The sequence below is a fragment of the Pelobates fuscus genome, chromosome 3 (genome assembly GCF_036172605.1).
Source record: "Pelobates fuscus isolate aPelFus1 chromosome 3, aPelFus1.pri, whole genome shotgun sequence".
Taxonomy (NCBI): Eukaryota; Metazoa; Chordata; class Amphibia; order Anura; family Pelobatidae; genus Pelobates; species Pelobates fuscus.
The window spans coordinates 80,928,688-80,954,329 of record NC_086319.1 but is presented as its reverse complement, the minus strand read 5'-3'; the positions used below and the strand labels follow the sequence as shown (position 1 = coordinate 80,954,329).

Below are 25,642 nucleotides of genomic sequence, written 5' to 3'. Positions count from 1 at the left end.
ACACCTTAATTTAAAAAAATAGGATCGGCACGCTAAGGGACATCACAATCCTATATCGGCACAGTGCTGCTAAAAGGTTGCCTACCCCTGATCTATTGCATGAATTCATTTCCTGTCTTGTGGTAGTAGGCTGTTGCTTTCCTTAGAACAGCCAATGTATTAACCTGCTGTCACTATTTATATTCTCCTTTGGGTCATAGTAACCTTTTATTTACCTTTTTAGTAAGGGTGTAAAAGTGGAGATACATACAGCACTAGTCAGGGCCGTCTTTAATATTGATTGGACCCTGGGCAAAGCATTTGCTTGGGCCCCCTGGTACCCTCTCCCCAGGTGTGCAATCCCGTCCTCCACCCCAACGCAGTGGCAGTCCTAATGTAGAGAGGTGCAAGAATTTTTTTGAGCCTCCCTATCGCACGGGTGATTAAAAGGTAGTTCCCCATTGTCACGTTTAAACATTTGTTATGAAGGAACACAACTGCAGATTTCGTATAGTTGAATATTTATTAAAGAAAGTAAAAGGTAAAAACTTTAATTCCAAATTACAGGCACTGTAGCTTAAGTAGTAAATGATAACTGAAGTCCACAGTTAAAGGCACTGTAGCTTTAAGTAGCAAATGATAACTGAAGTCCACAATTACAGGCACTGTAGCTTTAAGGAGTAAACGATAGAAAATTGCAGACACTGAATCAATAAAGAGTCTCTTAATAGAGTTAACGGTTTAGGTGAGCAGTAATTACAATAGCTGTTCCATACTTTAACTTAAGCAAGCCAGATGCAGATAACTGATATGAAGTATGAGTTGAGTTTAGCTGTAACAGGATTGTTTTTACCGAAGGACTTTTGGAGACAGGTAATAACAGCTTTTAGATGCAACTCTTATCACATTGGTTTTACTTAGCTTCCTGCACATAGAACACTGGTTCCCGAGATATCCTCAGAGGCGTATGAAGATTGTTTAATCTTTAGTCTTGGATGAGGAGAGGTGAAGGGAACTTTGCAGAGTCTTTCAGTCCGGTTTGGTAGCAGAGGCTTTCACAATGAAGTTGTAGCCTGGTTGTGAGTAAGGAACGTAGTTCAATAATCCAGCCCTGATCAGCTGGTGCAGTCAGATTAAATAGGCAGACCGTGTCATAGAGGGGTGTGGCTAGACTCCGTGGAACCAGGAAGTAAGAGGATACCGTAGTTAAGGCATTACAGTACCCCCTCTCTAATGAGCAACCTCAGGGTGCTATTGACTTGGCTTAGAAGGGTAACGCTTGTGAAATTTGGAAATTAATTTGTCAGCATGAACGACAGATGAGTTTTCCCATGTATCTTCATCAATTCCATATCCTTTCCATCTGATGAGGTATTGTAAGGAGCCACGATGGATCCTTGAATCCAGTATACTTTGAATTTCGTATTCTTCTTCACCCTGGACCAATATGGGATCAGGAGAAGTAGTGACATTTCTTTGGAAAGGATCAGGATGATGAGGCTTCAACAAGGACACATGAAAAACAGGATGTAGCTTTAAAGTTGGTGGAAGTTTCAATTTAACGACATTACGGTTGATAACCGATATTATTGGAAAAGGACCAAGGAAAAGAGAACTTAACTTCTTTGATGGACGATTTGTAGAGATGTTCTTTGAGGAAAGCCAGACAAGATCACCGATTTTATAAGAAGGTGAAGGTTGTCTTTTCGTATCAAAAAACTTCTTTTGATTGGAGGAGGCCAATTCTAGATTCTCATGCAATTTCTTGAATAAAGAGGACATATGAGAGATTTGATTCGAATCGGAAAGATTAGATGAAGAAACTGTCTGAGCAGGAAATGAGGAAGGATGGAATCCATAATTGGATAGAAATGGAGTCATTTTACTGCTGGTATGAAAAGAGTTATTGTATGCGAATTCTGCCATGGGTAACCATGTTATCCAATCGTCTTGTAAGTGAGAGCAATAACATCGTAGATATTGTTCTAGGCATTGGTTGACTCTTTCAGTTTGTCCATCTGTTTGAGGATGATATGCAGATGATAGTTTACGTTGGATATGAAGAGTGGCACACAAAGCATTCCAGAATTTGGAGGTAAATTGAGTTCCTCGGTCTGAAATGATTTCGTCTGGCAGTCCGTGAAGTTTAACTATGTTATCAAGAAATATTTTCGAAAGTTCAGAGGATGTGGGTAACTTCTTTAAAGGAATGAAATGAGACATTTTCGTGAAGCGGTCTACCACCACTAAAATGGTGGTATGATGATGAGAAGGAGGTAATTCTACCAGAAAGTCCATAGAAATGGATTGCCAAGGTCGTTCAGGAATTGGTAAATTCAATAATTGACCAAATGGTTGATGATGGGCATGTTTTGATCTTTGGCATACAGAACAAGATTTGACATAAGATTCAATAGTTTGGTCTTGACGAGGCCACCAATAGTATCTTTTAGACAATTCAAGGGTCTTTTTTATACCTGGATGACCTGCCAGAGGAGAATCATGAATAAATTCGAGTACTTTAATTCTGAAAGAGGGAGGTACGTAAATCCGGTCTTTGAAGTAGTAGAGACCGTTTTTCTTGGATAATTGAATTGATTTAGGAAGTTCGAGAGCATCTTCACTGAGATCTTTAATGTCATCAATAAGAGAAGATAAGATTCCAATGACTTTAGGCGAAGGAGGTTCAATTTGAGTGTCTTTATGGATCCTGGAAAGGGCATCAGCCTTTTTGTTTCTAGACCCAGGTCTAAAGACGATTTGGAAGTTGAACCGGGAAAAAAAGAGATTCCATCTCACTTGTCGAGCAGACAGTGTTTTATTGGAGTGAAGATATTCGAGATTTTTATGGTCAGTATATATGATTAAAGAGTTCTGAGCACCTTCAAGAAGGTGTCTCCAGGTTTCTAAAGCCGCTTTGATACTTAATAATTCTTTTTCTCCTGTAGGATAATTCTTTTCGACAGGAGATAATGATCGTGAGAAGAAGGCAACAGGATGAAGAGGTTCTTGAGGAGTTTTGTGTTGAGAAAGGACAGCTCCAATTGCAAATTCCGAAGCATCCGTTTCAAGGACATAAAGACATGAAGGATTTGGAAGTTGAAGAATAGGAGCTGTTGTAAATTTTCTCTTTAATTCAGTGAAGGCAGTTTGAGCCTTCTCGTTCCAATTGAAGGGATGTTTTTTACTGTTAAGTTGATTGAGTGGGTGAGCTATTTCAGAGTAGTTTTTAATAAATTTTCTGTAGAAGTTGGCGAACCCTAGAAATCGCTGTAATTCTTTTACTGTAGAGGGAACAGGCCAGTTGATGATACAATCGACTTTTGAATTATCCATACCTATTGAATGAGGGGAGATGACATAACCTAAGAAGGTTATTTCTTTGACGTGAAAAACACATTTTTCGGGTTTAGCGAATAATTTGTGAGTTCTGAGTCTTGATAACACCCATCTGACATGTTTTCTATGTTCCTCAGGAGTGTTGGAGTATATGAGAATATCATCTAAATAAATGATGACACAGACGTCCAATAGGTCTCTAAAGATATCATTTATGAAATGTTGAAAAGTTGCAGGGGCGTTGCAGAGGCCAAAAGGCATCACCAGATATTCGAAGAGGCCATATCTTGTTCGGAAAGCAGTTTTCCATTCATCATTAGCCTTTATCCTGATGAGATTATATGCCCCGCGAAGGTCAAGCTTAGTGTAGATGGTAGCAGTTTTTAATCGTTCAACCAGTTCATTGATGAGGGGAAGAGGATAACGATTTTTAACTGTTATTTTGTTTAAGGCTCTGTAATCAATGATAGGACGTATAGTCTGGTCTTTGTTTCTTACGAAAAACATACTTGAGGCAGCAGGTGAACTAGAGGGTCTAATGAACCCTTTCCGTAGGTTTTCATCTAGATATTCTTTGAGAATTTGTAATTCAGCCTCAGAGAGAGGGTAGATGTGCCCAAAAGGTACTGGGGCACCAGGTATGAGGTCTATAGGACAATCGTAGGAACGATGAGGCGGGAGCGTTTCAGCTTCTTTTTTACTGAAGACATCTGAAAAGTCTGAATAACAAGAAGGTATGGTTGGTTCTTTGGAGATTTGAAAAATAGGAATTTGCTGTAAACATGTTTCTTTACAATAATGTGAGTTAAAGGTGATAGAGAAAGGAGACCATGAAATTTGAGGGTTGTGGTTCCTTAACCAATTGATCCCTATTATAACGGGATAGAGAGGTGATGGAATAACATCAAATACCAGAAATTCAGTATGAATATGATTGGTGGTTACCTTTAGAGGGATGGTTTCATGAAGAATCGGTCCCGAGGAGATAAAGGAGCCGTCAATCACTTTAACAGGAACAGAAATGGCTTTTTGAACACAAGGAATTTTATTCTTTGTTACAAAGGTTGAATCGATGAATACTCCATGTGCACCAGAATCGATGAGAGCTTCAGTCACAATTCTCACCTTATCCCACTGTATTACAAGGGATACAGGTGTGAACGGAGTGGTCGATGTTGAGGGGGGTGCACTGAAGATCGCAGAGGTATAGGCTTGTCTACCGGCCTTTGTCCGTTTTAGTAAGGGACAATCAGAGACCAGATGATCTTGAGAGGCACAATACATGCATAGGTTTAATTGACGTCTTCGGTTCTTTTCTGCAGGAGTGAGAGGACTTCTTATTACCCCTAATTCCATGGGTTCACTTGGTAAAGAAGTTTTTTCTGGAGCTTTTGAGGGAGTAAAAGATTTTCGGTCTTTAGAATGAAAAAGGGCTTTTTCTGCCTTTCTTTCTCTTAATCTTCTGTCAATGCTGATTGATAAGTGAATTAGAGCGTTCAAAGTAGTAGGGAGTTCTGTTCTAGAGAGTTCATCTTTTACAGCTTCAGATAAACCAATTCGAAACTGGTTGCGCAATGTGATGTCATTCCATTGCGTTTCAACAGCCCATCTTTTGAATTCAGCAATATAATCTTCAACGGGTCTATTTCTTTGCTGTAGTGTTCTGATTGTTAAATCAGCTGTAGCTTGTTTATTAGGATCTTCATAGAGAAGAGACATGGCTTCAAAAAATTCATCCAGTGAGCCTAAGATGGGGTCATCATTGTCCAAAAAGGTATGGGCCCAGAACATAGGTTCACCTCTTAGAAAGGAAATAACTGAAAAAACCTTAGATCTTTCTGTGGGATAAGCTCTAGGTTTTAAAGCAATCAATAGTTTGCAGGAATAAAAAAACTCCTTATATTTGGAACGATCACCATAGAATTTTTCAGGGTTACATACAGCAGGATCACTAGCCGAGAGCAGAGTAGTATGAGGAGTACGAGTTTGTAAATCTCTGACATAAGTGAGAAGTCTTTCGTTAGTGACTTGCAGGTCTTGCACATCTTGGGTTAGTGTATCAACTCTTTGATTCAGCGTAGTTATAGTAGAATCGAAATCTGCTGGATCCATTACAATGGCTGGATTATTCTGTCACGTTTAAACATTTGTTATGAAGGAACACAACTGCAGATTTCGTATAGTTGAATATTTATTAAAGAAAGTAAAAGGTAAAAACTTTAATTCCAAATTACAGGCACTGTAGCTTAAGTAGTAAATGATAACTGAAGTCCACAGTTAAAGGCACTGTAGCTTTAAGTAGCAAATGATAACTGAAGTCCACAATTACAGGCACTGTAGCTTTAAGGAGTAAACGATAGAAAATTGCAGACACTGAATCAATAAAGAGTCTCTTAATAGAGTTAACGGTTTAGGTGAGCAGTAATTACAATAGCTGTTCCATACTTTAACTTAAGCAAGCCAGATGCAGATAACTGATATGAAGTATGAGTTGAGTTTAGCTGTAACAGGATTGTTTTTACCGAAGGACTTTTGGAGACAGGTAATAACAGCTTTTAGATGCAACTCTTATCACATTGGTTTTACTTAGCTTCCTGCACATAGAACACTGGTTCCCGAGATATCCTCAGAGGCGTATGAAGATTGTTTAATCTTTAGTCTTGGATGAGGAGAGGTGAAGGGAACTTTGCAGAGTCTTTCAGTCCGGTTTGGTAGCAGAGGCTTTCACAATGAAGTTGTAGCCTGGTTGTGAGTAAGGAACGTAGTTCAATAATCCAGCCCTGATCAGCTGGTGCAGTCAGATTAAATAGGCAGACCGTGTCATAGAGGGGTGTGGCTAGACTCCGTGGAACCAGGAAGTAAGAGGATACCGTAGTTAAGGCATTACACCCATCTGTCGTGCAACTCCAGCAATGCATTGACAGCTGGGGCTCTACCATTTACCCATGTTTGAAGGTTTGTATTTAGCACTAAGCTGTTTTTTTGTGTTGGAATGTAAACAGGTTTTTGTATGGAATGTATGTGGTGTTGGCGTACTTGCATGCATGTATTTATGTGTAGTGTTGGTTTTTGAATGCAGGGGTGTGTTTACATATAATTTTGGTGTGTGTTTGTACGTAGTGTTGGAGTTTGAATGCCGGGGTGCATTTGTATGTAGTGTTTGTATATGTGCATACATCTCCGCATTCACACACTCACACACATAGATATTTATACACACACACACACACACACACACTGAAAAACATGCAGACACACCGATATACACACTGGCACATATGTAGATATACAGACACATATACACACACGCAGATACACAGACACACACACAGATACACCGAAACACACAAAGACAGCATACAGATACACACTGATACACATACAGACACACAGATATACAGACACATATAGACAGACAAACTGACACATACATACTGACATATGGATACCGACACATACACTGACAGACATGCTGACACACACACACAGACACATACTGAGACATACATTCACAGACACACACACAGACAGACATAGTGGCACACACACACAGACATACTAATACCCAGGCAGACATACTGGCACACTGACACACACACACAGACAGACCTACTGACAGACACACACACACAGACCTACTGACAGGCACACACACACAGACCTACTGACAGGCACACAGACAAACTGACACACATACACATACCTACTGACACACACACAGACCTATTGACAGACACAAACACAGACCTAGTGACAGACACACACACAGACCTAGTGACAGACAGAAACACAGACCTAGTGACAGACAAGACACACACACACACACCTATTGACAGACACAAACACAGACCTAGTGACAGACAGACTGACACACACAGTCCTACTGACAGACATAAACACACACATACTGATGGGCAAACTGTAAATACACATGGGCAAACTGTAAAGCCCCCCTCCAGTTTCCTACCTTCCCTGGGGTTCAGTGTGCTGCCTTGGGTGGTTGGGAGTTGGGGACTGGCTCTCTTTGCTCAGTCCCCCTCCTCGCTGCCTCCTGGCTCAGCCTCCCTCCCGCGCGGGTCATCATCTCTGAGGGAGGAAGTGACTCCCGGACGTCACTTCCTCCCAGGCTGCCGTAAAGCAGGAGGCCCGGTCGTGCTGTTAAACGGCCACAGCATCCGACCGGGCCCGTGCTGAAAAGTGCTCACCGGGTGGCCCCAAGTGTATTGGCCACCCGGTGAGCACCCTTAGAGTATGGGCCCCGGTGCAGCCGCAATACAAGCACCGCGGGCCCATGGGTAGGGAGGGAATTTTTCTTATGCAGGCTATGGGCGGCGGGGCCACGGGGCAGCTGCTTTGGGCCCCCCAGGAGTAACTGGGCCCGGGGCAGCTGCCCCGTTTGCCCCGCGTTAAAGACGGCCCTGGCACTAGTACCTTGTTGCCTCTGGCCTTATGATTACTTCCTGTAATATTAGAACCAGTTTCCATCATTAGCATTGGTCTCTGAGATTCCTTCCCCCTTATCTGCTATTTTTTATTTTGTCTATTTCAGTTAGTGTATCTGAGGTACAACTCAACAAGGGCTGATTAGATACACATTTACTGATTTTAGTCATATCCCTCCCTTAGCTATCTACATACACTATTTGATTGTATATTTTATGCTGTATCCAACATTTACCCGTTTTTGGAACCTAATGTTCCACCATTTTGTATTTCTGCTTATATACTAACATTTGAGACACTTTGTGAAATGTTGCAATTGCATACTGTTAAAAGATTTTCATACCATCAATTCTATAAAGATGAATAAATTAATGACAAATTAAAATTGTCTATATTTATATATATATATATATTTTAAGTTTGTCTGAAAAGCAATCCATGCACAAAATTGATGTTTTATTACACATTTATGCGCTTGCTGTGCACCCAGTGTTTCCAAGAAAAGGTATGCTAATACCTTTTAAACAAAAAGTGTTTTTGTGTGGAAAGGGTTAAGAGCTGTAAGCATCCATGTCGAATGTTAAAGAGATTCTATAGTTAGGAAAACAAATCTGCCCCGCAGGTTAAAAAAGGCACCCTGCGGCAAGTGCATTAGGCCCTCCCCATAGGAAAGCATTACTTCATTGCTTTCCTGCTGGGATTTTACTGAAGCTGGATGTCCTCATGCATCCAGGACGTGCCTCTAGTGGCTGTCTGATTGAATTGGTCTGATTGACAGCCACTAGAGGCTGTCTTAGTCCTGCAAAGTAATTATTGCAGTTTCTCAAAAACTGAAATGATTTACATTGCAGGACTAAGTGGAACAAGGACACTGTACTTGGACCACTTCAATGACATGAAGCGGTCTGGATGACTATAGTGTGTCTTTAAGGTGGCCATTTTTAGACAGGAGAGGGTTAAATTAAGGAAATTTGCTAGGATAACCTATTAAAAATCTTACTCTGTCGAAAAAGAGAGCCTTTTACTAAACATATTTCCATCTGAATCTGTCTTTTCTGATCAACTGCATTGTGCAGTCAACTGCACGTAATGTAGAAAAAGAGTCAAATTGTGTATTTTTGTGGAAAAATATGATCCCTCATGGACTGCTGCTTTCCCTTTGCAAGTCACTACTCATTCATGCAATCCTAACACAGTGCCTTTCTCTGGGGTGCTTTCCATATAAAGGAATTCATCAGGGTCATGGCAAGTAAGGTTTCAACCCTGTTTTTAGTGCACACGATTAAACAACATTTTTGTAACTTTCTTCAATGATCTTCTTTTTCTCTTGTTTTTCTATATACTATTGAAAAATGTCAGTAGCATAGTTTTTTTTGGTTTGTTTTTTTAACTCTTGCGCCATACACAAGGTTCTAAGCATCCTTACCTTGTAATGTACAAAAATGGTATCTAAAATTATTATTTTATTTTTTTTACTCAAGTGCTGCTACTAAATATATAGTTTACATTATACAGATGATAAATGCAAAAAATAAGTAATAAAAAAAAGATTTGAAGTTCCTGCTTTTGCTGCAGATCTCCACGCTCTGTAGCCTCTGTAGGGAGCTAAGCCCAGCAGAACATTGCGGACATAGCAGGGAATTCTGGGAGATGTAGTTAAAGGATCACTATAGTGTCAGGAAAACATAGTGGTTTTCCTAACACTATATTGCCCTCAGGGTCCCCCTCCCGTGGCGCTGAAGGGGTTAAAACCCCATCAGCCACTTACCTTATTCCAGCGCAGGTGCCGCGCGCGCATTCAAGCTGTCAATAGGAAAGCATTTTTTAATGCTTTCGTATGGACTCTCTGCGCGATGGAGGCATAATATGCCTCCAGTGTCGCAGGTGCACCTCTAGTGGCTGTCTGGAAGACAGCCACTAGAGGCTGGCTTAACCCCAAATGTAAACATAGCAGTTTCTCTGAAAACTGCTATATTTGCATCTGAAGGGTTAAAACCCGAGGGACATTGCACCCAGACCACTTCATTGAGCTGAAGTGGTCTGGGTGACTATAGTGTCCCTTTAAGTATCATCATTCTACTGTTGGATACTAAAAGATGGACTGCAACTCACAGAACCCGAAGTGAAGACACCCCATATAATGATATTATTGAAGCAAAAAGGGAAACCCTGCAGGTTAGGAGGGAAGGGCATAAAGACAAAACCTTATTCAGCAAAACAGTTTGTTATTTAAAAAAGGAGCTAGAAAGCTACCCAATATAATTATCTATAATTTTCAAAAACTCTAACATTATTTGACTTTTGAAGTTAGATATGTGCTTTTACAGTTTTACATTCAGGGTCCATAATACTCAATATTGATCTATTCCAATCCAATGCTTCCCTTCCAATCACTGTATTCCACCAATCCAGTACTTCTCAATGAGAAGCAGTAACGTTTGACAGCCACTAGAGCAGTGTTGCCCAAACCTCATGCCCCCCACCCTACCATTCTAGGATTTAGGGGCTACCCAGTTGTGCCTAAGGTGTTTTTAGAAAGAATTGGTAAACACTGCTCTAGAGATATGGTTTAGGCAAAATGCAATAATTTCTGATTCTCTGAAGCAGCAATGTTTTACATTGTCAGAAAAAAAAAAGGAAAACTTTATTTGAATCAAAATCACTTCATTAAGATGAAGTGGTTTCGGTGCTTAGCGTTTTTGTTTTTTTAAAATAGCAACTGACGTGTGTGTATGGGTGACTGGATTAGATATACACATTTCCCATAATGCTTGTGGTTCAACTCTATAAAGATCCATTTGCATTGCATTCTGGGATGCTTGATCTCACTCCTTTCAACAGCCCAGGTAAGTGAATAGTTGACTCTATGTAGAGCTCTAGGTGAATTCAATAGTGTGTAGTACAGATTAAATTTTTTAGGAATATTTATGGATGACATGTCTATTTAACCCCTTAAGGACCAAACTTCTGGAATAAAAGGGAATCATGACATGTCACACATGTCATGGGTCCTTAAGGGGTTAAAGGGAGAAGACTGTGAGCAATCCAAATAGCTGGATAGCACAAGAGAAATTTAATTCACTGAACTCTTAAATATGAGAGAAAATAGCTGTAGCTATAGCAAAGTTGTGCAACCTTTTGACACATTTTACAATTATTTTTTTTCCCTCAATGAATGCTAATAAACCCTTATCTACTTATTACCATTGATATTTTATGATCGTTAATTTAGAAATTGGCAACTTTTCTCAGTCTGCTTTCATGTGCAGTTGGTAAACAACCCAAAAAAATAACATGACAAAGCAAATCCTAAATATTTGTTTAAGTTTTCTAGATGCATATTACTTACTGTTGGAGAGCGCATGAAAAGTTCTGCCTTGCAACATTTAGTATTTTTATGTTGCATGAGAGACAAACCTTTTTCAGTTCTGCTCTGGAGCAGGTTCCCTAATAAGGATGCCTAGTGATCCCATATATGAGACCAGCATAGTGTTATTTTACTCGAGCAAGCGTACGCAGACCATATTGGGGGAAAATATTATATTCTGGAATATTTGGGTCATACAAGTGAGAACGTTTGTAAACCCTGATACATCTTGCTCTTTTGGGATTTGAGTACAATGTTGAACCATTATGACTTGGCAGTGTTAGGACATTCTGAATAATAAGTTCAATTTATATTTAGAATTTCTCAGTATTTGCACATAATGTTATAGCAATTAGAAAATGTTTCTTGGTAATGCTTCCCTTAAACATCTTGCTACAAAACTGCCTGCTAATTGGTTAAATGTTAAACTCTGGCAGGTGAATGTCACTGAGGGACTGGGTTAATCTGTATAATCTAATAATTAACCTCATTAAGCAGGGAAATGGTTAAAGGTAAGCAGTAGGCATTACAACTCTTTCATCTCATTGAATTGGTTATAGTGCCTGGAGTCCCCTAAACCATTTTAAATTTTTCTCTAACACTAAATAAGGATCTCTGGCCACTGACAGCAAACCCTGTACAGGAGATGAGGCTAAGGCAGAGATTACACACTTCCTTGTAGCCATACAAATTCAAACTGGTACTGTGATAGGCTGAACATAGTCAGCTGACACTTTCAGCCAATCCCATTCCTGCTCAGGCTAATACTCCTCATTAGCCCAAGCAGCACAGGACGATGAGTTGGTGGGAACTCTCGTTTAGCTTTAAAACGTTAAAAGCAATTTAACGCTGACTGAAATGACGGCACCAGGGGCTTCCAGACACTATAACCACTTCATTGCAATGAAGCAGTTACAGTGCCTACAGTGTCCCTTTAAGTTAATGTGGTTTTAGCGTGTCAAGGAAAATGTGAAAGAGCATGGGATGCAATAAATATAAGGAATGAGGAAGGTCCTATAATGCAAATTGGCAACGTTGTTTACTTCCTCTTACAGACTAGGTGTGATGGAGTGAGCTAATCACTAAAGAGTGAAATTAAAACTAAGTTGTACAATTTAAGTCAAAATAACAAGTTATGTGGGGGGCGTAGCCAGTGCCCACCTGAGACAGACGTGTGTGCCTCGAGCTGGGTTTGCCTAACAAATACCTTTCTAGACGGCACTCTCTCCTGGGACACACAGTGACAGATCCTTGCTTGTATAACATGTGGTGAAAAAAATTAGAAAACATCAGCCGTGCTCTGGGTCCCGCGATATAGGAGCACTGTTCCACGAGACTCAGAGGCCTACTCCATCCAAGATGGCGTCGAAGTCCTCAGATGATTACAGTCTGGAGAAGGACCTGCCAGCTCCAACGACAAAAAAAAATCAGACCATTACTATGTGGAAGTAAAGATTTGACCGGCCGCACAGGCACCAGTAGCCTGAAAACAGTTCCATAAATTTTGGCCTTGCGGTCGGTCTCTGTTCATGCATTGAAAGTCCTGAAAATATATGCCATCCAGGGTTGAGCTGGCATTCGGATGAATCCCCTGGTTCGTGGGATTCATCCTACCGAACGGCGGGCCATTTGGGAGTTTCAATCTGTAGTTTCTGGAGCCCTGGAGGTCTTAGCGGTGTTCGGGTAGTTGAGTGTCCGATTTGAGTTCCAGACACTCGACGACCAAACACCGCTGTTCGTGTGTTAAGATGGCTGCCTCCACGTGTTCGACTGCCAAAATAGCAGCCACCCAGGGATTACAGCAAAGCGTTCGTGCTTTTTAACCAGGGGGATGTAATGGATGAACAGGGAGGTTAATTACAGCCACACTTCACATCAGGGTGGTCCGGTTGTTCGGTACTTTGGTTCGGATGGTGAATGCAGCTGTTTAATGAAGATTTGTATGACTTTTTACCGAACAACCAGACGAATGCTATTAAGGTATCATACATCCACATGAAAGTCTCTATAATAAGTTCATACGGAAATCTTTTGTGGTCAAATAAGAAATACAAAGAAAATATTCTGGACAGCCAGAGGGGTTCTGCTACAACCTGCTGTTTCCATATATTATTCTACAAGCCAGCTTTAGATATGTTCTCTTAGCATGTTTATTAGTCTGTCATTATAACAAAAAATTGTGTATGTTCTTTCTAAATGCCATACCAAATGTAAGCTATGTATTTTGACGTCCTTGTCATCTGCCGTTGTGGCATGACATGACTAGAACTATGCACAGCAAAAATAACAAAGTAGTAGGTTTGTAAAAGCTCATGTTTCTCTATGGAAGCGATCACTTGAACGATCGTTTAAAGGAACACTCTGGGCACCAAAATAACAACACATTTTTTTTACAATATTTATGGATGGGAAACTAAAGATTGACTTGGACCAGTCAGCTTTAAGCCAACCAGCGTCACCCCTGCCCCCCAGTGGCAGCCTGTGCTTCCTCTAGATGTTTTGAAATGAGGACATTAAGGAGCTTTAAATAAGAAGTGTGGCACTGAATAAGATAAATATTATTCTACTTTAACTCCATTGCCATATTTTAACCAAGAGATAAAAATAAATCATTTATTTAATAAATGCAGTCCTCGAATCATGTGTTTATGCCAAATACATTTGTGTATTCAATATGCAAATCTGCCCTGGGCTTCAGTTTGATTACCGGCAATCAATAGTTTGAGAGGATAGCCTTGGGTTTTCCTATGGAGTGCATGTATTGGAATGTTTATTGAACGTTTCCCTATATGACTGGTGTTGAACAAACCCTTTCATGCTCTCTGAATTAGTTCTAGTGGGATGAAGTAAATTATCTTCCTTTGTTTTGGTAAATGCTAGAAGGTAAATCCATAAAACATTTCATTTTCTGCATATTTGTGATTCCCCTCCCCATTTGGTAGTATGTTGGGTGGGGGCTGCATGAAAAAGCGATTAGGAGAGACGGTCACGACAACTGATTTTATTCACAGATCAAGTGAGAAGTGACCCATTGAGGTTACAAAGAGCAAGAGTGTAGCGAACGCTGGTATATCAAATACCCGCTCGTTCTTTTCCTCCCAAACTGCTAGAGGCTGAGTCATTATAGCTCGCCATTCGGGGGTTTATTCGAACGTTCTCCAGACGACATACAGCATTCAAGTAAATTCACCAAGCAATCAGACAAATATCAGCCTAGACTAGATGAATGGTACACTAGATGAAGGGTACACAGGAATGGTTTATTCAGGCCAACTGGCCAGTTTATATGCAGTTATAGATGTACAGGGTTTATTGTGACATATTTCATGGGCATTCACCACTGGACCTCAGAGGGGACATGAATAGTGTCCCTTTAAAAAGTAAACCTAAAAATACATATAGTGCAGACTGTGCAAAAAGTTTCTGTATAAAGTGCTATGCCAAGTAAACACTCACAATTTATTGAGCTAAAAACTTGAGGCGACCCTTTCCCTTCTTTGCGGTCAGTTTTCTGAGTATTCGATCAATTCACAGGATGCGTTTCGCCAGTGGCTTCCTCAGCTGGGTAAAAAAGTATTTGTCAGCTCTGCTTGGACTTCTTCCTGCTGTATATAGCCCTCCTCGGCTCCAAATCAGAAGAAACAAAGACCAGTGTACATAGGTGTATAGCTCACAGATATTTTTACTCGACGACTAAGTCCTGCTGCCCCTTTTCGTGCGACAAGATGGCCACACAGGGAGAGCACTTAATCTGCCTTTTTCTTTGTAGTTAATGAGCCATGGGGTGGTAGTTGTTCGGTAGTTTTATCTACCAAACGAAGAAAAATCAAAAATTACTGAACAAAAAATGTAGTTTCCTCACAAGTAGTACTAACCTAACATATAATTTTTTTTTCTTTATCTGTAACCAACTGGTAGGAAAATGCTCAGATTAGTGTACTGCAAAATATGTACATAATATGTATATGCTCCATTTTCACGCCACTTAAGGCAGTCCTGAAAACTTTTTTTTTTTCTCCAGATGAAGCAGTTAAGTTAAAATGAACTTTTTCACATGCACAAGTTTAGTTTTTATTTCCTTATTTTTCTACAGAAAGTGGGGAATTCTTGGTGCTGGACCTAGGAGGAGGCAAGTTTCGAATTCTGAAAGTTAAGTTGGAGAGCCGTCACAGAGCAGAGATGGATAGTGAAATATATGCCATTCCCGAAGAAATAATGGTTGGGACAGGACAACAGGTAGATGCTAGAAGACACTGTCTTATGCTATTTTGTTATCTTAGGGTCTCTTTGCTAAGATAAGCTAAAAGTTGAATGTGGCTACATGTTCCAAATACTCCTGTTATTCACATTATGCAAGCTTATGAGATATGTTGCAAAGCACGAAGGTTTCTACTGAAAGCTGTACTGATTGCAGCAAAGATGGCTGTGAGTAATTTGATTCCTGAAAAATATGTAGGAGATTAGATTAATGTACCGTATATACTCAAGTATAAGCCGACCCGAATATAAGCCGAGGCCCCTAATTTTACCCCAAAAAACTGGGAAAACTTATTGACTAGGGTGGGAAATGCAGCAGCTACTGGTAAATTTCTAAATAAAATTAGATCCTAAAAAAATGATATTAATTGAATATTTATTTACTGTGTGTGTGTGTGTGTGTTGCAGAGCCTTGGTGGGGGGTGGGCAATTTTAATTTTTATTTAATTTTATTTATTTCATTATTTTGTATTTTTTATTTTATTGTATTTAATTTTTTTTTCGTCCCCCCTCCCTGCTTGATACATGGCAAGGAGGGGGGCTCTCACTCCCTGGTGGTCCAGTGTATGGGCACTGTGTAGGAGGGGGCTGGCAGAGCTGTTACTTACCTCTCCTGCAGCTCACTTTCAACTCCCTCCTCGTCCGTGCAGCTCCCAGTGTAAGTCCCAGTGTAATTCTCACAGCCGCACTATGACCCCGCGGCTCTCGCGAGACCTTCACTGGGAGCTGACAGAGGTGCTGAACGGACTGACGCGGAGGCGGAGGGAGCTGACCGGAGCTTCAGGAGAGGTAAGTAAACACTCTGCAGCCCCCACAGCCCCCAGTCTGTATTATGGCAATGCAAATTGCCCTAATACAGGCAATTGACTCGAGTATAAGCCGAGTTGGAGTTTTTCAGCACAAAAAATGTGCTGAAAAACTCGGCTTATACTCGAGTATATACGGAATTACTAGAAGTTGCAGTGTGGGTTTGTGATCATTACCATGCGTGTTTCAGGAATGGTGCTTGTCCTTGCCACTTTTGTCTCATACATACATGGAACTGCTGTACAGTTGGCTTCCAGTCTCCGTACATGCAGTGGATTGTTGAGTGGGACTTTTTGAGGTTTTTCGTTTTCAAATTTTTTAAAAATGATGTAAGCAAAAATGTTGCTTTCAGGGCAGCCTGTATCACATTAGAAATAAACTGCTATGAGTTGCTCATCACAGATCGCTCACTAGTCCCAAGAGTCCAGAGAACAGTCTGAAAATGGTTTATGAGAATGCAGTATTTTTTTATTTTATAATGAGCCTGTTCTGTATGCTCAGCATAAGATGTGACCATTTTAGATCGAGCCATTTAAGCACTTTAGCTCAGGAGTAGTTAGTACTGATATTTGAGCAACAATTAGTGACATATTTAAAGCGGATCTGCCCCTTCCAGAGGTCATTTTGCAATTATCCCGTAAAGTAACATCTTGAGTGATGGTCAGTGGCAAGAGGTTGGAGGTGAAGATGGTTGTCCCTCGCTGCCACAACCATCTTCACTATACGCATGCTCTTCAACTCCTGGTTTCACCCACCAGGAGCTGCATCTTTACTATACTCTTATGTACCCTTGGGTATGCATGTAAGTTTTTCTTGGAGGATCTATATCTGAATCCCACAGTGGTCAATTGTGATGGCTGCTGAAATCAGGGAAAAAAGGTGACAGTGGAGCTCTCTCTTGTCAACCTCAGATTTACCATAAGACAAAGTAGTCATTACTTCTCTCATGGTTATCTCTGGATTGCATTAGAATGTCAGTGAAACCCTAATACAACTAGAATTCGTATTCCATAAAGAGTATATATTTTTAAAATACTGAAAAGTGACCGAATCGCTTGAAGCATTTATCAGAGTAACTGTAGAAGTTGGCTTATCTTTGTGAATATAGGTTTTATTTAGCAAGCCATAAATTGACTGGGAAATACAAATTATTGGCTGATAACCAAACTGGAAAAATCTCTAATTCTGTTTCTCACAATCCTCATTCAATCGTATTTGGTTACATATACTTGAATTGTTGGTTTATTTTTATTTTTTTTCACCTAAACTTTGCAATCCCTTTTTGTCAAGTGTCTACAATTCCCAACATAAAAAAAAAATTAAACTGTGACATGTTTATTTGCTGACAATGTCTATCTGTTCTGTGCAATGTTTCTGTAGCTTTTTGACCATGTTGCTGAGTGTCTTGGCCATTTCCTTCATCAACGAGACCTCAAGAAAACGGTCTTGCCCTTGGGCTTCACTTTCTCTTTTCCATGTGTGCAAAGTAAGTTGGACAAGGTAAGAACCTATTCAGTTTGTGTTATACATGGCTATTAATGTCTGCATGAGGTCTAAGACAAGTTTGAAAAGTAAACTTGCAATTAAGTATCCTGAGCCTCAGAGACCAATCCATCAACTTGTCAATAGATTAACAGCCGTCTCATTCGTTCACCGCAGTTGAAAGGGATCTGTGCACAAGTCTAGTCCTTAGTATCACTTTAATTTTGCTTTTCTGAAGATATGATAAAAAGCAACATTGGTGCTTTGTTACATGCATGGACATCTGTCTCTACAGAGTGTTTTGATCTCATGGACCAAAGGATTCCAGTGCTCAGGAGTAGAAGGAAAGGATGTGGTACAGCTGCTGAAAGATGCCATTCATAGGCGAGGGGTGAGTGTCTAAATGGGAGAAAGGCGGACTCTTGTATGTTACATTGTCTGACAGCGATAACCTTTTGGGGATGTTGTCCAGTAGCGTACGGTAGAGGGTTGTAGTTTGAATTCCCTTAGAGTATTGGATTGAATTGTGAAAATTCAGACTACATCAGTTAGGTATTGTGAAGTAGTATGTTGGCACCTGTGAATCTTAGTCATGCACTTTTAAAAAATATATATATATTGTTTTTTTTTTTTTTTTTGTTTTTTTTTTACTTCTATCACCTCCCAGGATTATAAAGTTGATGTTGTTGCCATAGTTAATGACACCGTTGGGACTATGATGAGCTGTGGGTACCAAGACCACAGTTGTGAAGTTGGCCTTATTGTAGGTGAGTGTGAAATGACCTGTAAGGATTTAACGTATATATGGCACACTTGTGTTTTGGTGATTAATTTTGAAAAGGGTATTTGTTTTCTTTCCAGTTTGTCTTTATATCTGTGTGTGTGTGTGTGTGTGTATATATATATATCTATCTCAAAAGAACACTCCCAATTGAAAAAAATCCCTTGCTTGAAATTAGTCCCTTTTTTATAGAAATAAGGCAGAAGCATGATTTAGCCCCTGAATCACTTCACCAAACGAAAGTATTTCTAAAACCTGTAATAATGTCATTTTAAGGGAGCCATTTTGAATAAAAATTCAGTTTTCCTTTCTTGTTAACTCATGTTTGTGCAACACCAAAGAGTGATTCTTCGTGAAGGCTGTATTGAATGATTAAGGAGTAACTCACAGACTAGATTCATAAGATCAGTCCCCATGTAGGACAATGTGGGATTAACTCTTTTTAACTTCCTGTTACCCGGTCTCATTGTCACTAGAGAGCAGTACGTTGATTCTTTGTATGTTTGTTTGTTTTTAGGGGGGGGGGGGGAATATGGAGTTCTTTTAATTTTTTTGTTTGTTTGTGCATTAATAGTGTTAATTTGCTGGGGGGGGACCCCAAAACAACAGTTCTGTTTCTTTGGCTAAAGACTCACAATATGTTTATTTCCTAATGTGCCTACATGTGTCCTGTAGGAACTGGAAGCAATGTGTGTTACATGGAAGAAATGGGGAACATAGAGTCTGTAGAGGGGGATGAAGGTAAAATGTGCATTAATGTTGAGTGGGGCGCACTTGGAGATGATGGCGAGTTAAGCGACATTCAGACAGAATTTGATCATCAAGTGGATATTACTTCAATAACACATGGAAAACAATGGTAGGTGGGAACAACATTGAATTGTTTTCCCTTTTTAAAAAAAAAAATGAAAACATTTCGTAACCAATAATACTTTCTCATCTGTTCTATGTTACTGCCGAGTGTCGTTGTATTTTTATTCTTTTTACAAGAGGCCTGGAGAATTACAAAGACATTGTAAGACACTGCAATTCATGGAGTAATTTGCAGTTGTTGCTGCTGGGCTATATTCATTAAATGGATATAGTTTGTTCTGCTGTATCTTGTGTTCTCTCATGGTTCGATGTAGGTGATTTGACATGTCATCTTCTAACCATTTGAGGTGGAAAGCTATCACATGATATCTTGAAACCAGGGACATGCGACATACACTGAAAAGGTTTAGCATCAGGTGTTTCAAGGGGTTAATGCTAAAGTGCCATGTTCTGAATCAGCTGGTTAGCGATGCACCCAAAATTAACACTTCCTGAAATATGGTGCCACGTAATCATTCATTGTTTTGTGCATGCAGCATTGCCTTCCTTTCAGGCATGGTATCCTCCATTGGATGGATTGTATATGAAAATAAACTGTTTTTGCTTCACGTGGTTTAGCCCTTTGGAACGTTTAGAGCTGGAGAAAGGCCAGTGGTGCCTGTAGCATTGATCTTCAGCTGATATGAGGTTTCTGAACCGCAGGATCCCTCTGGCAGTTACTGGATTACAGAAATCTCTTTAGACAAAGAATTGTGCTTTCAGATTTTATAGCACCCTTTTTTCTGCTACTCCGGACCAAAAGTCTCCAAAGTTTCCATAATCCTTATAATTATGACCTCTTTAAGGAAAATGTTAAACATTGCAAGCTGTGTGTAATCCTACACAAAAAAAAATATTTATATTACATTATTTATTTATTTTGCTTTTCTTATATTCGTTGAATTTTATATATATTTTATTTACATAATATAGACTAAAAACAAAGTAGTGTCCATCAAGTTACTGTTTTTGATCACTGATTTTAATACACTAATTCTGCATGACTGTTATGGTTTTACACTGCTAAATATAAATGCAAGAAGGTAAAAATCATTGTTTCTAAATACTCTAGCCAACAATCTAAACAGTGGTTTTGATGTTTTGCTCACCTTTCTTTTATTTTTTTTATTTTTTTTTTGAATTTGACAGTTTTTGTTTTGTTTGGGTACAGAAGAGAAAGGGTGGTTACGGGTAAAAAAAGCAAATGGGGTTATTCAGATTTAACACGTAAAAATATTTAAATTCTTATTAAACCACACATCGTGTGTAGATACAGCGGTTAATCTACAGATTTTTATTTTTTATATAAATATATATATTGTTTTATCCCTGAAGAATGTACTTTCTGGCAAATCTCTTTATTATTTTTTTTATTTTTTTATTATTCAAGTGTTGCCATTAACAACTGACTTTAGTGTAGCAGTCAGCACTCCCCAAAACCATAGATGAGTATGACTCTAGTCTTACGCCCCAAAAATTAGCAAATTTTTAATCTGTATACCATCTGCACTTTTAAAGCTGTTATAGATGTAGTGGATACTTTAAGAAACGTTGAACGATGTATTACTTTGCTGCCACTTGGTTACTGACTGGCAAGATGCCTCCATATCTGGATTTTATTTTTGTGCTAATTGCATTGTAGAGAGTTTCTCCGTGCACAGTAATTTTTATTTGGTAATTACAGCAAGTATTCTCAATATAGTTAAATGCACGTATAACATTAGAGGACATCTCAAGACTAATTGTTTTGGGGTAAAGCAATAATATATTGTCATACCAAGATCCATATTAATGTTTAGGTGTGTGGGGGGGGGGTAACCCCCTCTTTTCGCTAGAGATATGGCATCTAATTTAGCATATGCTTTCAACAAGTTGAAATTTTCTTTCATTTTTTTTCTTTCTGCTGAGCGCTAGTGATCATGATTTTCATAAAATCTACTTTGATTCTGCTGTACAGAATTAGCATAACATTTTTAATGGCACGGATACCATTGTAAAGTCAGTAATTTGCAGATCTAGATTAAAAACAGAATTGCTATGTATATGGTAAATGGAGGCAGATGAGGTCTGATATATTGTGTGATACAGTGAGCGAGAACTTCTGAAATACTGCAGTAGTGAATAGGTCAGTCGCTTTATTACAAGGTAATTCAATATTCATTCTTGCTTGGGTATGTTTTTCAGTTTGGAATGGGCATGGAATTTAGTTTACCTGCTGTTCCATATAAGTGTAATAAGACCTTTCACTGATGCATAATTTTTGCTGAGTGCTCCCTTTATCGCTCCTTTACTCAAGGAGTAACACCTGAGCCTGCCTTAACTTAAGGGGACCCTTCCATATCAAATTGACATTATTATTATTATTATTATTATTATTATTATTATTATTATTATTATTATTTATCCATTGTTTTTCTTCTAAGCTTTGTTTCTTTGTCAATACAGTTTTGATAAAATGGTCAGCGGTATGTACATGGGTGAAATTGTACGGATGGTGCTTATTAAGTTGGCCAGTCAAGGACTACTGTTTAATGGTGTGACATCTCCAGCACTTCTCACCAAGCGATGTTTCCAGACTCGAGATCTATCTGCAATAGAGGAGTGAGTGCCTTGTTTATTCCAGTCTCTGCTTTGAAATAAGATAAATCAGAATTAGTCTGTTAATTTTTTTTTTATTTTTTTTTATTTTTTGCAGTGATCACACTGGTTTGGATGCAGCTCGAAAAATACTCTCTCTCCTAGGGCTGGAGCCAAGTGAGCAGGATTGTTTGAAGGTGCAGTGTGTCTGCGGTGCTGTATCTGCGAGATCTGCCAGCCTTTGTGCGGCTGGACTGGCCGCAGTCGCGACCCGTATACTTCAAAACCGCCAAGACCCAAAGGGTAGTGTTGTAGTTGGTGTGGATGGTTCCGTATACAAGATGCATCCAAAGTAAGACACTCTCAGCTTACATTAATGATGATCTCTGCGGTCTTCATGCTGCAGGTCCTTTCAGCTGGTTGCTACATATTCAAAGTCCGTTGTCCTCTTTTTGATGCCATTATGTTCCATTAGGGACTTGATTTAGTCTTTCTTGCTAATGCAGTTACTGATGACCCGTTCTATGAAGAAGTCATGTTTTATTTTTGATACCCACAAGATGTATACTTGAGTCTTATGACCAATATAAACAGAACAATTTCACATCCCTTACATTTCACTTATCACATTTATATTGCTTAACATACTGTGAAAGATTATGGCTAATCCTCTTGTTTTCAGAAGATAATTACCTTTTCAGCTTTGCTGGTCACTAGTTATTTATTTATTCTGAATTAATTTTAACTTTTAGATTTAGTGCACACCTTCAGCTGGCTTTGAAGGATCTGGCTCCAGGTTGTCAAGTTAAATTTCTGCTCTCAGAGGATGGAAGTGGGAAGGGTACTGCCGTAGTGACTGCCGTAGCTCAAAGACTTGCCACACAGCGACTTCGGATTAATGAAGTCCTGGCACCATTTAATCTCTCCCTTGAGAAGTTAAAAGAAATACAGGGCCGTATGAGGACGGAAATGGACATTGGTCTCCGGAAGCAGACACAGCCCACTGCTTCTGTAAAAATGCTCCCCACTTATGTAAGAGCTACTCCGAATGGAACAGGTAAAGTGACACCGGAGCCAAACAGTGTTATTTTGCATTTTTTTTTTTTATATAGAAAAATGTATTTCATATGTTCTCTTCTAGAACGTGGAGACTTCATAGCATTAGATTTAGGAGGAACCAACTTCCGGGTTTTGTTTGTCCATGTTGGGAAGAAAGAAGAAGGTGGTGTGCAGATCGTGAGCAAATCTTTCGCTTTGTCCCAGGAAGTAATACAAGGAACCGGAGTGGAGGTATATGCTCACACATCACATTCTCTTATTTATTTTTACCCTTTACTCTTGCTTCATATACTTGCAGTATGACTGTTTGTTACTGCAGTGATGTCGTAAAATATGGTTTTGGATCTCTTTTTAAATGACTACTAGGTACTTAAAATAAAATATTGCTTTGTTTTAGCTCCAGCCTGATATTATGAATCAGTGTAATCACTTTATTTTATTTTTTTACCCCCTGATCTTTAGCTTGAATGCAATAGATTTCTTGGCTTAAAGGCACTCTCCAACAACTACAACCCGCCGCTTGAGACTATTTAACTGGGGTGCTCCCTTTACATTTTTGTTAATATTTTATTATATCATTTCATGTGACAACACTAAAGAAATGACACTCTGCTACAATGTAAAGTAGTAAGTGTACAGACTGTATAATAGTGTGTATGTGCTGTCCCCTCAAAATAACTCAACACACAGCCATTAATGCCTAAACCGTTGGCAACAAACGTGAGCACACCGCTCCTAAGTGGAAATGTCCAAATTGGGCCCAATTAGCCATTTTCCCTCCTCAGTGTCATGTGACTCGTTGGTGTAACAAGGTCTCAGGTTTGAATGGGGAGCAGGAGTATTAAATTTGGTGTTATCGCTCTCACACTTTCTCATACTGGTTACTGGAAGTTCAACATGGCACCTCATGCCAAAGAACTCTCTGAGGATCTGAGATGGCCTAGGCCAGGTATAGTCAACCTTCGGCACTGCAGTTGTTTTGGACTACACCTCCTATGATGCTTTGCCAGCATTGTGTGTAAGGGCATTATGGAGGATGTAGTCCACAGAATCTGGAGTACCGAAGGTTGCCTATCCCTGGCCTAGGCTATAAGAAGATTGCCAAGACCCTGAAACTGAGCTGTAGCATGGTTGGCAAGACCAAACAGCGGTTTCCCAGGACAGGTTCCACTCAGAACAAACCTCGCCATGGTCGACCAAAGAAGTTGAGTGCACGTGATCTGCAGAGGTTGTCTTTAGGAAATAGATGTATGAGTGCTGGGGGGGGGGGGGGGTCAGCCTGTTAGCCATTCAGACCAATTTAATGCAGTGTGTGGCGTATGGTCTGAGCACTGTCATCCCAGAAGGAAGCCTCTACTAAAGATGATGCACAAGAAAGCCCACAAACCGTTTACTGAAGACATGCAGACTGAGGACATGGATAAAACGTATTTGGTTCAGATGGTGTCAAGTGTGTGTGGCGACAACTAGGTGAGAAGTACAAAGACAAATGTAGGTAGACAGAGTGATAAATCGTGCCCTATAAAGTGAATATACAGTGCTCATGGTGCAAACAGAGGTGTATATATACTTGTATATCTGATGACATCTGTGACTCCAAAGTATCTTGGAAAAAACAGAATATACACAAATAGTGCAATATGTAGCAGCAATATTTAATGTTAAGTAAAGTGTTCACTCACAATTAATTGAGCTACGAAGAGCTCTGCTGATAATCGCCTGGACGGTACAATCCCTATCTGTGGATATATATGGATCTGCAGATCTTATCCTCCAGTATATATGGGGAGACACAATAGAAAACCTTATGGTGTAGCATGCACAAGCATAAATAAAAATAATAATTAATATTATAAATTATTAATAATTTATTATTTTTATTTATGCTTGTGCATGCTACACCATAAGGTTTTCTATTGTGTCTCCCCATATATACTGGAGGATAAAAACTGCAGATCCATATATATCCACAGACTGGGATTGTACCGTCCAGGCGATTATCAGCAGAGCTCTCCGTAGCTCAATTAATTGTGAGTGCGCACTTTACACACTTTACTTAACATTAAATATTGCTGCTACATATTGCACTATTTGTGTATATTCTTTCTGTTTTTTTCAAGATACTTTGGAGTCACAGATGTCATCAGATATATAAGTATATATACCTCTGTTTGCACGATCAGCACTGTATATTCACTTTATAGGGCACGGTTTATCACTCTGTCTACCTATATTTGTTCTCTTGGTGAGATTTTTGGGAAGTCTCACAGATTCTTTGCTGCCCATTCCTTTTTTGCACTGTGTAGCGAGCGCTTATTTTCTGTTGTATTTATAACAAAGACAAATGTTTCTTGCCTACAGTCCAGCATGGTGGTGGGAATGTCATGGTCTGGGCCTGCATGTGTGCTGCTGGCACTGGGGAGCTCCAGTTCATTGAGGGAACCATGAATGCCAACATGTACTGTGACATACTAAAGCAGAGCATGATACCCTTACTTCGAAGGCTGGGGCAAAGGGCAGTATTCCAACATAACTACCCCAAACACACCTCCAAGACAACCATTGCCAGGCTAAAGAAGCTGAGAGTAAAGGTGATGGACTGGCCAAGCATGTCTCCAGAACTAGAACCCTATTGAGTATCTGTGGGGCATCCTCAAACGGAAGGTGGGGAAGCACAAGGTTTCTAACATCCACCAGCT

The 25,642-nt window shown here is 39.6% G+C and overlaps 1 protein-coding gene across 2 annotated transcripts in view; it reads left to right on the top strand.

The window, feature by feature from the left end:
- The window catches only part of HK3 (hexokinase 3), a 102,014-nt gene that overhangs the window by 55,662 nt on the left and 20,710 nt on the right, over positions 1–25,642 (top strand). For both annotated transcript variants that reach the window (XM_063447290.1, XM_063447292.1), the window contains exons 4-12: positions 15,222–15,364; positions 17,573–17,692; positions 17,970–18,065; positions 18,342–18,441; positions 19,131–19,314; positions 21,753–21,908; positions 22,003–22,236; positions 22,637–22,941; positions 23,026–23,174. In XM_063447290.1, the coding sequence (XP_063303360.1) occupies positions 15,222–15,364; positions 17,573–17,692; positions 17,970–18,065; positions 18,342–18,441; positions 19,131–19,314; positions 21,753–21,908; positions 22,003–22,236; positions 22,637–22,941; positions 23,026–23,174 (1,487 nt within the window). The remainder of the gene's footprint in view (positions 1–15,221; positions 15,365–17,572; positions 17,693–17,969; positions 18,066–18,341; positions 18,442–19,130; positions 19,315–21,752; positions 21,909–22,002; positions 22,237–22,636; positions 22,942–23,025; positions 23,175–25,642) is intronic.